Genomic DNA, 15,046 nt, shown 5'->3' with positions numbered 1-15,046 from the left:
TTCAGAGTATGGCAAGATACAGGCAGATATGGTGCTGACTACACATCTTTATGAGAAGGCAAAAGGAAATGGACAGTATCACTGGGCTGGACTTGACCATAAAAGAGACCTCAAGCCATCTCCACAACGACACACTTCCTCCAAAAAGACCACACCCACTCCAACAAGGCTACACCTCCTAATAGTGTCACTCCTTTTGGGGGACTTTTTTTGCAAACCACCACAACCAATATCCATTTTTCTATTTTCTTTAATGAAATGTTGCTCACTTTGACCTCTGTGATGTCTACTCGCAGCAGCAATGCAATTACTTATTTTCCGATTCTATACTACCCACATCTGAAGTTGTTTTTTAATAATGGCTTTTAGACAGAGCTATACAAATAAATGTGCAGAAACAAAAATGGACTTAGTTCCAACTCAATCCCACCCACCCTCACTCCACCCTAACCATGCTTCAAGTTAAGGGTCTAGTCAAAGCTATATTCGTAAGTTACTTGGCTTCCTTTTAATCTCTTTTTAGGGTGCCTGTGATTGTCATTTGAAATACGGTTGAACTTACTCATTTGTTTGCTTTTACTTTTAGGGCTTTTTGGGTTAGCCTCTCTTCCCTTTAGTATTAATATTAATGTAGAATATGAAGAGGCGTCTAAAGGCAACACTCTGGAGAAGGCATACTCAGAGATCCATCACAGTCTATAGTAAAAAGAATCTCTTTCATCTGGGAAGTGTTAGCTTTGTAAGAAACCAACTTGCTTCTTTGGGCTTTCTCCCCCAAACCCGTGCCATACCCTCTCTTGGTATTGGTTTTTAATGTAGTGTTTCATGGGGGAAGTATGTGCACAGGAGTATGCAAGTGTAAATACCTATGCAGGTGTATAGAGCCTAGAGTAGACTGTTGGATATCTTGCCTTATTGCCTTAATAGGGTCTTTCATTGCCTGCTAAGGTTATCAATTTAATTATGCTGTCTCTCCAGCAAGCTCCTAGGGCCACCTTTTTCTGTTTTCCAGTGCTGATGTAACAGACACAGGGAACTTTGACTGACTTTTTACATAGATGCTGATGGTTTGAACTCAGGCCTTCATGCTTGTAGAGCAAGCATCCTTATTCACTGAGATAGCTCTCCAGAACCAGTATTTTTCTTTTATATTTCACATACAAGGCAGCAAGATCACTATGCTATTTAACAATCTGCCTCTGCCTCTGTCACTCAACTCCACATGAGCATTGAGTGTTTGAGAGTCTTTCCTATTCTTTTCTCCACAGCTTAGTACTGAGTTTTTCTATACAATGCCATTTATTCAATTTGTCTCCTATACTTAGGCATTTAGAACTTCTATTATTTGGAAATTGTAAATAATAACCCATGATATTGTTTAGTCTATTTGCATTTTCCTTCTTTTGGAGATCTTACTATCAGGATAAATATCAGGAGTGAGATTTCTGGTCCAAAAGGAAAAATTATACTCAAATTTACATTTAATCCTTGCTTTCACATTTTCTCTAAATGTCCAAGCTTTTTGGTCTGCTTTGCCAATCATGTTCTCAACAATTTCTCCCTTAATAATGTTTTCCACCAGCCTATTCCATTGCCAGTCACTCCACATTGTATTACTCCCCCATTCTGGCTAGTTTTCACACACTGGAATGGAGGGATCTACAATTAAGAAAATGGTTCCATAAGACCTAACTGTAAGGCATTTTCTTAATTAATGATTGATGGGTGGGAGTCCCAGTTCATCAAATGCAGTGTTATCCCTGGGCTGCTGGTCCTGGGTTTTATAAAAAAGTAAGTAGGCTGACTGAGTCATGAGAAGCAAGCCAGTAAGCTGCACTCCTCCATGGCCTCTGCATCAGCTCCTATGTCCAGGTTCCTGTCTTGCTTCAGTTCCTGTTCTGACTTTCTTTGATGATGAACTGTGATGTGGAAATGTAAGCAATATACACTCTTTCCTCTCATACTTTTGGTCATAGTGTTTGGTCACAGTGATAGAAACCCTAACTAAGATAGTAGTTTTGTCTTTTCTTCTAATTTGATTCTCTGGAAGCAGCTTGGGTATGGAGTATAGAAGAGGGAGAGGGGGTAACATGTGGGGCATAAATTGAAAGGCATGTTTAGAAGGAACTGAGAACAAAATTTCCAGAAACTTCTTCTGTATTGGAGCCAGAAAGGTGACAATGTACAGAGCAATGTGAAGCCTCAACACGCTAGGACAGAGGGAGGATTGGTGTTCAAGTCTGGTAAGTCACCACAGAGAGAGCCAGCTTTGTTAGGCAGCAGGAAGAACCGGAGCTAAAATAACCAAGCACAAAGCTACCAGTTCTAGAGTGTAATTGACTGAAACGTAGGATGACACAACAGGAACACAGGAGTCTGGCACTTCTGCCTGGGCTCCCATCTGCCAATGTCTTGGAGCCTCATATGCGAACTCTGCTGGATGGTGAGACAGGAAGTCTCTAAGCTGTAGGAGACTTCCCACTCTGGTGAGGAATGGTTCACATGTGTGGATGGGAATGAGCCTGCCAGTAGAAGACGTCAGTGAGGAGTCATGAAGCTTGGAGGCAGTGACAGTTCCTGCCCATCCTTCTGGAGGGAAAATGACATGTGTGTATGCATCTCTCACCAAGATACTCTCTTGCTGCCAAACCATGGCAGGCTTCTGGTATTAAAGGATAAAGAATATAAAATTATAACATCCTTAGCCAGTATTCTTTATCTCTGCCACCTGCACTCTTTCACCCAAACTCTTCAGATTCTTCACCATAATTATCTACTCATGTTTCTCACCACCATAAACCTTCTTGGCATTTCAATTCACTTACTGGATTTTTTTCTCATTTATCAGCAATAACTTAAGAATTTGCTTCTTGCTAATGCCATTCTCCCCTTGCAGAACCAATCATTTTCGTGTAATACTTGCTTTGACTCTGTTATGAATGCCTTTCTCTTGTGTAGTTCCTGGTTTCACATGTGTGTGCTGTGTGTTTATAAAATGTGGAGGTTTACATTTGTATCATCCGCATTTTTCTTTCTGGTCTTTGATTTACTTAATTTTCTTTATCTTATTATCTCCTTTGATGATAGCATAATAGGTCACAAGAAAGCTTAACAACTAAATACGTGGGTGTAGACAGACAGAACGAAGAGATGTGAGAGCAAAAGAGAAAGGTGATAATGAGAGAAAAGAATAAAGGAGCAACACCAAAAATTATAATTTTATATTTCAAGTAATATTTATAAGTTAAAATAGGCTTCAGAAAAAATAGTACCAGAGAATTGAGTTTAATATATGTCAGATTCATAGGAGTAGCCTCAGGGAACAAAACAGTACAGTGGGATCCTGCAAAAATCACTGTTCATTTGTGATTTTGTGAGAGGAGGCCCTCTTACAGATAATAGCAAATTGCAGGTGATCTGGGTAGCAGAAGCATGTGGAAGGCATAAAAATAAAGGTTCCGTAAAGGTTCATAGGTGCAAGGTGAGTGTGGGAAAGATATTCAGACTGTGCCTCATGTCCTGAGGTTTTAAAGATAGAAGAGGGAAGATGAGTGGTTTTCTGAAAGCCTCCTGTGAACTAGGTACAGCAGAGCCTTCAGAAGTGAATGGCTGCTGGTTTTGTCACTCGGCCTCACAGGCACCCTGTGGAATCTGAGCATGAGCAGCAGAAGTGATCTCAGTCTAGCGATTCTTCACCAGACACAGATGTAAAACCTGCATTTGACTGTAATTGCACCTGAATGGAAAGCTATGTTCTTCCCTGAATAGCTATTATACCACCACTCAGGCCAAAGATCATTCCTGATTTCTCTCAAGCCCCCTCCATGCTTTATACTCAGCTGAACACTAAACGCTGTCTGCTCTTCCTCCCAATACTCTCCTCAAATAGGCCTGCATTTCTTAACTCTCTGTCACCATTTATTCAACCAGTGGTGTCCTATAGTAACCTCTCATTTCTTCATTTCTTAGTACCCATTTTCTACAGTTTCAGTCCATGTCCCATGTGACAACAATAATTACCAAATCCTCATGCATGTCTTTCCCTGTGGTTCTTGTGAAAATACAGATGTTGGAGATGTTTAGCATCAACTACATAGATTCTAGACCCTTCTGTCTAGTAATTTTGTTTATTTGATGTTATATTTCATGCCTATTATGTTTGTTCTTCAAACACTGAGGCTTTTGTGTCTTATTTATTTCATTCAGTTTGGGTTTCAGTTCTCAGCTACTTCTTCAGGACCATCTCTTTTTTTCCTTTTTTTAAAATTTAAATTAGAAACAAGCGTGTTTTACATGTCAATCCTAGTTCCCTCTCCCTCTCCTTCTCCCCTGCCCCCCATTGGCCCCAGATCCCATCCCCTTTCTGCTCCCCAGGGAGGATGAGGCCTTCCATGGGGGATTTTCAAATAATCTGTCATATTGTTTGGAGCAGTGTGTCCCCTGTGTGTCTAGGCTGAGAGAGAACCCATCTAGGTGGAATGGGCTCTGAAAGTCCATTCATGTACTAAGGATAAATACTGATCCACTACCAGAGGCTCCATAGATTGCCCAGACCTCCAAACTGACACTCACTTTCAGGAGGTCTGTGTCGGTCCTATGCTGGTTTCCCAGCTATCAGTTTGGGGTGCATGAGCTCCCCCTTGTTCAGGCCAGCTGTTTCTGTGGGTTTCTCCAGCCTAGTCTTGACCTTTTTGCTCATCACTCCTCCCTCTCTGTGACTGGATTCCAGTTGTTCAGCTCAGTGTTTAGCTGTGGGTGTCTGGATGAAGGCTCTAGGATGGCATTTAAGGTAGCCATCAATCTCATTATCGGAGAAGGGCACTTAAGGTAGCTTCTCTACTGTTGCTTAGACTGTTATTTGTGAGTCCTTATGCAGCCGCGTAGTCAGTGATGTAGTCATGATGTGACCAAGCAACACAGGGCCCTTTGAGCTGCCTAAGTAGCTGCCTGAATGCTGAATGCATGTCCCACCCATTGTCAGGGGGCGGGGTCATGATGATACCAGGTTCCAAGAATCCTTATAGATCTCTGGACATTTCCCTATTGCCAGATTTCTCTTTAAACCTCTAATGACTCCCGCTATTATGGTATCTCTTTTCTTGCTCTCCACTGTTCTTTCCCTGACTCAATCTTCTTGCTCCCTCATGTCCTCCTCTCCCCTCCTCTTCTCCCCTTCTCTTTCTCCTAAATCCCTCTCCCTGCCACAATGCTCCCAATTCGCTCAGCAGATCCTGTTCCTTTCCCCTTCTCCGGGGTACCATATATATCTCTCTTAGGGTCCTCCGTGTTCAGGGCCATCTCTTTAACGCTCAGCTCTTGGCTAAATCTCCTTGTTATGTTTTTTTTTTTGCAGCATTTGCACTTCTCTATTTGTTAGCACACTTACTTCCAAAGGATGAGTTGATTGCCTGTTGAATTTCCAGAGATTAGGGCCATCTTGGTAATGCATAATGTCTCAGCTTTCACGTGTCAATTGCTGTGAGAATCAATTCAAAGTGGAAAACTATTTATTAGGGCAGGTAGACATATGATTTGTCAATATTTTTGGATAAAATATTACATTCAGTAAAGTATTACTGTATTTCAGAAAAGTGATTATTCTTGGGGGATGTCACTAAACACTCTTGTAGGGTACGTTTGTGGCTTGTACTAGATCTAATGTTTCCAGGACCTCTTACATTCTCTAAACTGCTTTGAGATACTGTTGAGGTCCCAAGACTGTGCCTAGAAAACCCACTGTAATCCTGTCAACCTCAGAACAAGAATGTCAGCTAATGCTGCGATGTGACACTCTCAGTATACATACATTTTTCCTTTATACATTAATTAACATTTATTATTTAATATTTATCTAAATATTTATCACATAAATTCTATGGTCCAACATAAGGCAAAGCATTGAACAAATACTGATGGGGAAGATGAGCAAGATTCCTTTAGTCAGAAGCTTAAAAGTGTTTTAGTTCCCTTTGTCACAGGTGATTAGTTATTTCGAAAGACACATATAAGGACCTCTATGTTTTGAGGGAGTCACACTGATGCTCATTAAACTACTGGAGGTCAACAGTAATAACTGTGAAGTACAAATTATAACTTCTGTGCCACAATGATCTCAGAAACAAGCAGCTTCCCCTCCACCTCACCATATCCCCAGAAATGTTTAATTGCAATACTAAATTGGTTTGAGTTCTCTACCAGCTTGAAAGAAATATGGGAAAGCATCATTAATTATAATTTCTAGTGTATAACATTCTTCTCATTGTTTGACTGCTTTAGGTACATGTCACTGTGGCAGGTGCAAGTGTGATAATTCAGATGGAAATGGACTCATTTATGGTAAATTTTGTGAGTGTGATGATAGAGAATGCATAGATGATGAAACGGAAGAAATATGTGGAGGTATGTATATTAAGAATGGAAAGTAAAAGCCCCTGTTTTTCACCCTTTTCATTGTATTCTAGGCCTCAGAGTATTCTAGAACTATTTAAATGCAAACTAGATTGTCTCCAGAGGGGAGCAGCATTACTTATGCAATAACCCAGCAGCATATTCTGAAGTAGTCCTATTAGTACAGCATTTCTTCTCATGTTAGCTACTATTTGTGTGTGTGCGCACTTTTTTTCCTTATCTCTTAAATATGAGTTTTGTTTTCTTTCTAAATCAAAAGTCTTTAGATCACTGGAGTATGATTGGTTGGTTAGCCTAATTTAATTCTTCTCTTAGCTTCCCCTACATGTAGATAATACTTCCCTGACATTTTCCATGTCACCATCATTCTTTTTTTTATTTTGTTAGCACGAACAATTGTATTAATGACCATCACACAAATATGATAACTACCAACAGACAAGCCACATCTATGATGAAATTAGGCAAAAACAGAGTCAAATGACTATGGCTTGTGACTGCATTGAGCTCATTTTTATGTTTCTAAGATTTATTCTATTGTTAATCAGGTATGTTTGGGCATTGGTCTGTGTGTGGGTTCGTGCTTTTTAATGAAAGTACCAGAGATCTGAGACACTGAATCCTCTAGAGCTGGAGTCACAGGTAGCTGTGACGCCCTGAAAGCAGGTTCTGGGAATCTGGTTCTCTGCAAGGTAATACCCACTCCCAAACACTGAGTTATCTCTCTAGCCTTGTAACTGATCTTCTGGATGACTATGATAGACAATCTCAGTGCTGGAAAAGGGTCCCTCAGGAATCACTGTGGGTGACCTTGAATATACAGCATTCAGAAAGCAATGTTCTCAGAAAACTAGACCCTTCACAAATGGAAGTGTAGAGAAGGTGGTCCTTTCTTTTTTATTTTAGAAGCACTCTTATTTACATATCAATCCCCCATTCCCTCACCCTCCCACCCTCCCATGCTCCCCACCACCAATTCCCCCAACCGACCCCCCCCACTCCCCAAGGATATTGAGGCCTCCACAGGGGACCATCAAAGTCTCTGATGTTTCTAAAAGGATTCTATCCTACTTAATCTGTTTTGTATTACCCTAGCACAATCAGGAATACTAGAGCTCAGAGGTATCAGAGAGCTTTGGGAAGCAATCACAACCATGTGACAACATGCCAATTTCTTAACATCATTGTGGGTCTCAGAAAGTCTTGTAGTGTTATCCAATTTTTCTTATTTTAAACTGGAATGACCTTTGTCCTAGTCACTTGCATGCACAACCAGGCTAAAACAAAAGCAAAGGAAAGTATTCTGTGCCACTGTCTTAGGCCAAACTCTATTTAGAATATTCTTTGAAAGGGTTTAGTTCAAAATGCAGTTAAATCAACCACAGATTTTTTTTATTTCCAGGGGATGCTCAGAAAAGTGCAAGAGAAAATATTTTGGGACCAATGTTTGATATATATTACTGAGGCAAAACTTATTTTGTGTATATAAATTAAAATTTAACTTGAAAGAATTCGATAGAATATGTTTAACTTTCTCCTTTGGAACTTGATGTTTCCTCTTGTTTGGAATTTTATTGTACAGCATTTCTAGCCACAAATGCCAGCATCTAGTAATAATCTGTGGGAGTGATGCTACTCAGAATCCTAGAGCTTTCCATGTGCCATTCACATAAAACAATCTGTTGAGAAAAGATTTCATTGTCTATCATTGATATTACACAGAAAAAAGAGATTTTCCTCTAGCAGTTTATATAGATGGTAGAAAGTTTTGTTTGTTGCATAGGATATGCAGTGTCCTGAAGATTTTATTTTCTTTTATTAAACTTTTGCTGTCATGGGGTGATATACTATTTAAGATTTATTAAAGATTGCCTATGGATTCAGAAGGCAAAGTCAGCCACAAGCCATAGAAGCCAGAACACACTTTTAATCCCAGCATCCAGAAGCTAGGAGGTAGTAGTATATGCCTTTAAATTTAGGCCTCAAGATTAAGAGGTAAAAGGATCTCTGTGAGTCCAAGACCACTCAGATCTACAAAAAAATTGATCCAGTCCTAAAGAGAAACAGCTCATACAAAGATGATCTCAGCACCTGGGGTCGCACGTTTAATCCCAGCACTAGAGAGGTATAAAAGATAGGAGCAGGGTCTTCAGTAGTCAGTATAAGGCATTCATTCTCCAGCCACATTGAGGACAGGAGGTGAAGGCAGGGGTTTAAATGAGTTTACCAGACCCAAGATAAATGATAAATAGGTGTTTAATAGGAAAGGACTTACACAGATAAGAGTAAATAACCACCAAGGTCTTCCTGCTCCAGAAGATGCAGTCTCTGCTCTTCTGATGCTCTCCACAACCCAAGAGAGCTTGAGCCATCAGCCTCTACCTTATCAATGAGTCAAGTCTGCACCTGAAACCACACCAAAGGGTGTGGCCACTGATACAAGTTCACTGGCAAGGCAAGATGCTGCTACAAGGAGGTATTCTTTCTCCACCCACATTGAGGATAAGACATTCAGTCTCAGGAATCTCCAGACACTCTAAGAGGCAGCAGGATCAGCCCTTTCAGTCTAAGTTAGTTGTCAGAGTTAGTATCCAGCTACTTTGCTTTTCTATTCTTCAGCTTGAAGTTTGAACCCCAATATCAGGTCAAGTGTCTATTATTTTTCATGCAACACTGTCCCAATGTCTTTTCTCACACTTCATTTGAATTTTTTTATGTCTGCAATAAAGTGCAGCTTTATATGAGTTTTCTTTTGTCTTTTTTTGAAAACACATCCTGACCAGAGTTTCGTCTGCCTCAACTCTCCTAGCTCCCCCTACTTCCTCTCTTCCCTAGATTTAGTCCCATCTTTTTCCTTTCAAAATTAACCCCTTATTTTAATGATTATTTTTAAACACACTCATTTTGAACACTGAATTTTATAAATATTCTAAGAACTTGCACGTTAAGTGTGGAAATTTATTATAATTCATTAATAAAATGATATCACAATGCTAAAATTAAAAATATACTAGTAATCAATTAAAAAGTAACCAAACATGCACAATTTCATGGCCCTGTAAGAGGGAACTTGAAGAATAAATATTTTTGTCAGAGTTTCACATGATGCAAACTATTATGACTAAGAAAGTATAGAATAGAAAATGAAGATGACATTCATCCATGTTTGAGTAGAATAATTATAAAGAGGAGAGCACACATAAAATGAATTTTAAGGTAAATACTATTTGCAGCATTTTGTAGAGGGTCAGACATTCAGGATAAAAGTTTGTTGATTTAATGACGGCAGTTTGTTGCAGATGGCTTGGTGGGTTGTACAAATAAAAATGTGGATGGTTATAGCAAGCTGGCCATTGCAGTATGGCATTTTGGCACATCCTTAGTTCTCCTTTGTATTCTTTGGATACTAGAGTGATTGTGTGATCAAGAATGCATTGGATTTTATTGGTTTAACTTGGAATTTTCCACATGGCAGAACACAGCAGTGTACCAGACTTTTTTTAGGGGGCACCAACCAGCTCCCAAATCGTGACATGGAGACTTATTATTAATTTTAAATGCTTGGCCTAGCTTATATCATTTCTGGCAAGCTATTTAAAACTTAACCAATGTCAGCGTATCTAAATTTGCTTTGGGTTTTTGCCTTTCTTTATATGTTTTTCTTTTCTTCTTATCTGTGGATGACTGGGTGTTTGGTTGACTGGGTCCTTCTTCTCTAGATCTTTCTGAACCTAGATTTCTCCTCCTATTTATTCTCTCTGCCTACAAGCCCTGCCTATCCTTTTTCTGTCTAGCTATTAGCCACTAAGCTTTTTATTAGAACAGTTATTTGCATTGGGCAGGCAAGGTGAAACAAATGCAAGAAACCTTTACATAATTAAACAAATGCAGCATAAAAAAAGTAGCAGACCTTTACACAGATAAAGCAATATCCTGCAGCATAAAAATGAAATACATTTTTGTCTAGTTAAATATTATTCCACAACACAACAACGTGTGGAACACAGTGGAACAAAAAGATTAAATATTTCCTCCAGTTTGAGAATGCTTCAGCCATGACTAAATCATAGCTAAGTAAATATGCACTGCTGCTATCTTAATAGCTCATTTCAAATAAACATTTTTAGTGACTCTTTCAAGAAACATCTTCACAATAAGGCTTGCATACATTCAAGTGATGTATGCTCTTCAAATGTTAAAGTAATGGACTTTCATAGTCATTCTTGTCATTTCTTTACAAATATTTTATTCTTAATCATTTTCCTTGTAGGCCAAAACAAAGACACGTTGGCTGCCTTTATTTGTGTTATTATGCAGATCTAAGCTCAACTGGGAGCCCTTGTTGTTTTCAAACGCAAAAAAAAAAATGATTTTGAAGAGAAAGAAATTTAATGTTGCTTTTCAAAGTTGCTTTTTTCCTCAGTATATAAAATTCTTTTTGGGTAAAGGCCATGGGAAGTGTTACTGTGGAAACTGTTACTGCGAGGCTGGTTGGCATGGAGATAAATGCGAGTTCCAGTGTGACATCACCCCCTGGGAAAGCAAGCGAAGATGCACATCTCCAGATGGCAAAATCTGCAGCAACAGAGGTGTGTCACTCCTATATGTTACAACATGACAGGGTGGTAAACAAAGTTCATCACTGCGAAGACCTCATCTAGATGTATTTCCTTTGGTGTGGCAGCATCATCATCCATAATCACTTTCCTACAATTACACATTGACACCAAAAATCTTTTTGTTCTTGTTCTTTACTAAATAGATAAGGGAAAATAAATTTGATGTCATTCTTTATGCTTTTCTGAGCAAATAGTTAGCATGGGGACTGTAATTTCTTTGGCATCTGTCCAAAACTGGTACAACACAGCTAAAAGGCAGTTCCTGGAGATGCTGTGCTAAATGTCTCTTGACTAACAGAACCATCAACAGCATGAGTGTTCGATTAGCTAGAGGGCAGTCAGACAACCCTCCTGTCTGGTAGCCTTGGCTGAAATGTGGAATTGGTACAAATGAACTTAACTTCTGAAAGCAATACTAAAATTGTACTGAACACAATAGATAGCAGAAATCATGAATCAAATAGTTCTATGAATTGTAGACTGACCTTCAACAGAAATTTTAAATACTTATGCATATCAAACTTAATTTATAGTTAATAGGTATAAAACCAAAATTTAAAAACATTTCATTCATGTATTTTCTGTGACTGACTGTGTATACATTTATGTGAACTCACATTTGTCACAGCATTCCTGTGAAGGTCAGAGAACAACTTGAGAGAGTCAGTTCTCTATCATGTGGATCCTGCAATCAGACTCACGCATCAGGCGTGGCCACATATGCCTTTCCTCACTGAGCCATATCAGAAGCACAGTTTAAATGGGTTCTTTTGCTTGTTTGTTTATTGCAAATACCTGATATTTTTCCTTTTGCTGTGGAGGTTGATAAAAGAAAGCCATGCTAGCTTTTTATTGGCTGCTTGGTGATAAATGAGTGACTTTTTTCTGCTTCCTTTAAAACCATTAAAATAGAAAGCTGTAAACTTTCTTTTCAATTTCTATCAAGGTACAAGTCATGTTAATAGACTATGTTCCCATGTTCACAGGGAAATCATTGGCATAGTGTCTTAAATATTGAAAAATAGGGAAAGATTTAAAGTTTATTGAAGATGGAAGCCAGAAATCCTCCCCACCCCCCCCAACACACACAAGCAAGGGAAACCCTCTGTTTATGTGAACTGCTGCCTACTACAAAACACACTAACTCACTTTGTGTTTATAAACACCTCTCTTCTGCCTAAATCCTTTTTATTTGATTGGCTTCATATCCAATATTTGCAGTACATCCACCCACAACCTCAAAGCCTCTAGATCATGCATACTTTATTGCCAGTGATAATCTAATATCACTCATGTTCTCACTCCCAGCTCTTAGTAATATTTGTTTGCCAGGTCAAACCTTGTAATGCCTGTTATTAATTCTCTTTGATATTTTCTATTCTTTGTCTTTGCCTCTCTTATGGTAGGTATATTTAAACTTTATGACTGGAGGCCTACGTATTGGTTGCATGTTTGTGGGTATGCTTTTGCCTTCTCTGTGCATACATATGGATTACTTGCTTATACTTTTTTAGTCTTTCGGGTATTTGTAGGCTGTTTTTTGGTCACAATACAAATTTTAGACTTGCATGTAGTTAAATATATTCCATTATTTCTTTTAATATTTGTGTTTCAGATATTCTGAATAAAAATTAATTTGATCATGCCCTATGGCTTCACTTTATAATTTAAAGTATTAGCCAAATAGATTTCTATTTAAAGAAGTAATGAAGACATTTATTTCTTTTAGTCCCTAATTATTTGTCTGTTACCTACCTAAAGACTGACCACTGGCAATCTATGTGAAGAAAATAGTATTGGCAATGAACCACTTTCCCGCATAAAACCTGTGTGGTCTCTCCTCTCATTTCTGTCTCAAGCACTTTTTTTAACCCAGCCTCATTTGTATTAACAAACTTGTATAGTCTTCATTCATAGGTGTCTAGGACCCTACCACCCTGACCCATTACTGTATTCAGTTTCCTTAGATTCTACTTCTAAGACTGGCTAAAGCATTTCCTCTCCCAGGCATATCCACATAGTCTACTCCTAACGTTTCATTCACATAACACTTCTCTCAGACTCTTAAGTCATTTACATCATTCTTTACAAAATGTTTGTGATGATTTTTGAGTTCACTAGTTCTTCTGTTACCTTCACCTTTACTTTTTTGTCAAAATGTTTCTAAGTTTCTTGCAGACAAAGATGATGTATTGTTTTAATGTTAGCACAATGATAATGGTATATCAAATACTATCACATAATACAGACAACTTTTGCAGATTAAGAAATCTCTGCCATCAACTTTAGATGGTGTTTCCCTTTCTTAGGGTATTTCATCTAAATATATTTATTTTTGAAATATAAGAGAATCAATATTTTAAGTAATAAATATGGAAGATGCTTTTTTCTTTAGTTTTTGTTTTGTCTGGACCCCCATGAAATTCATTCTTTTTTCCATCTAGGAACGTGTGTTTGTGGTGAATGTTCTTGCCATGATGTTGATCCGACTGGGGACTGGGGAGACATTCATGGGGACACATGCGAGTGTGATGAAAGGGACTGTAGAGCTGTTTATGATCGATACTCTGATGATTTCTGCTCAGGTAAGGGAGCTCCTGACTCCTATTTCTGTATATAAGACTCACTTCCTCCTTGTGCATCTGAGTCTCACATATACAGAGAAACTGAACTTGCATCCCTAGGATTTCTATATTTTGCAGGACTCCTCTCAGTGATGTGCTCATCATCTAGCGATTTCAGACATTCTGCAGAGGCTCAAGATGAAACCCGCCTACATCCTTAAAATTAGCCCGATCTCTTGCTGAGGATATCCATTAGCTCCAAATACTTGCTTGATTCCACTCAGAGACTGAAGAACTAGCAGGCCTGCTGGCTATCAACAAGAGACAGCAAGACAAACATATACCAAATATTAGGACAATACATCTATTAGGGATCATATATTTGAAAACAGATGGAATTTTCACTGAAATTACTCTATAGTGAAGTGTAGAATTGAATTTTGGTTAATGGAACCAAGCATTTTATATGTTAAATATGTATGGAGCAGACACTATAGGCCAGTTTGTGGGCTGTGTCTTGGTTACTGAATTCAGTAGTGAAGGAAGCAAACATGACCCAGGATTTCACAGAATTCACAAAATACAGACTAAGAGGAAAATATCTGGGGACGAGAGAGATGATTAGGTGGGTAACAGCATTTACCATGTAAACGAAAGACCCGAGTTTAGGTCCCAGCACCCACATAAAAAACTGGACATGGCTGTCTACATGCCTGTAACTCCAGTGGGAGGCAGACCCAGGAGTTTGGACTTGTTGTTCACCAGCCTAGTTCCAGGCTCATTCGAGAGACCCCCATTTCAAAGAATAAGGCAGAGAGCTATAAAGGATAACTGGTCACCATTCATACAAGAACGGGTATGAACACCCATACACATAGGTGCATACTTCTCCAGAGTGAAGACACAGATTCTAAGTTCTTTTGCTTAATAAGACAAACATATTTCATGTGTATGTGTGTACATCTTTAGCTTGACTGCTTGATTGGTACATGCAGGTAGGCAGAAAACGCCTCTGGTTTCTGGAAAATTTGCCAGCAAAGGGAGATAAAAGAGTTGTCCTACATAATCATGACTGTGTAACTTCAAAGGCTGGGGAAAGCCTTCCATAACTTTCTCCTGCAGGTCTCCCTCCTCTGAAAGCCTCAGACCTCATCTTACTCATAGTATTTTAGTGAATTTTTCTGTTACTTATTATATAATGAGTGTTCTTCTATATCATCGGTGTCACTATGTTGGTTATTTTTTAAAAAGCTAGTCGTTATTGAGTGCTTTTTATGTGCCAAGCATACATAAGTTGCGGAGACAAGAGCTTCTTTAGTATTCTAATTAGGGAGAAGGGTCTATTGGAGAAAGGTGGGCATAGATGGCAAGGTGCTACTGTATCACAGATGTGGAATTCTGTTTTAAATGTAGGCTTTTAGATAATGAAATTGAAAGAGGGCATCCAAGAAAGGA

General features: G+C 38.7%; 1 protein-coding gene across 1 annotated transcript in view; it reads left to right on the top strand.

Moving 5' to 3' along the window:
* Itgbl1 (integrin subunit beta like 1) overlaps positions 1-15,046 on the top strand; it is a 216,002-nt gene that overhangs the window by 96,788 nt on the left and 104,168 nt on the right. Inside the window, exons 4-6 of the mRNA XM_005079435.4 lie at positions 6,277-6,399; positions 10,857-10,997; positions 13,472-13,612. Of these exons, the coding sequence (XP_005079492.1) occupies positions 6,277-6,399; positions 10,857-10,997; positions 13,472-13,612 (405 nt within the window). The remainder of the gene's footprint in view (positions 1-6,276; positions 6,400-10,856; positions 10,998-13,471; positions 13,613-15,046) is intronic.

Source organism: Mesocricetus auratus, unplaced genomic scaffold (assembly GCF_017639785.1).
Source record: "Mesocricetus auratus isolate SY011 unplaced genomic scaffold, BCM_Maur_2.0 Super-Scaffold_2245, whole genome shotgun sequence".
Classification (NCBI taxonomy): Eukaryota; Metazoa; Chordata; class Mammalia; order Rodentia; family Cricetidae; genus Mesocricetus; species Mesocricetus auratus.
The sequence above is the reverse complement of the archived record's forward strand: the minus strand, read 5'-3'. Positions and strand labels throughout refer to the sequence as shown.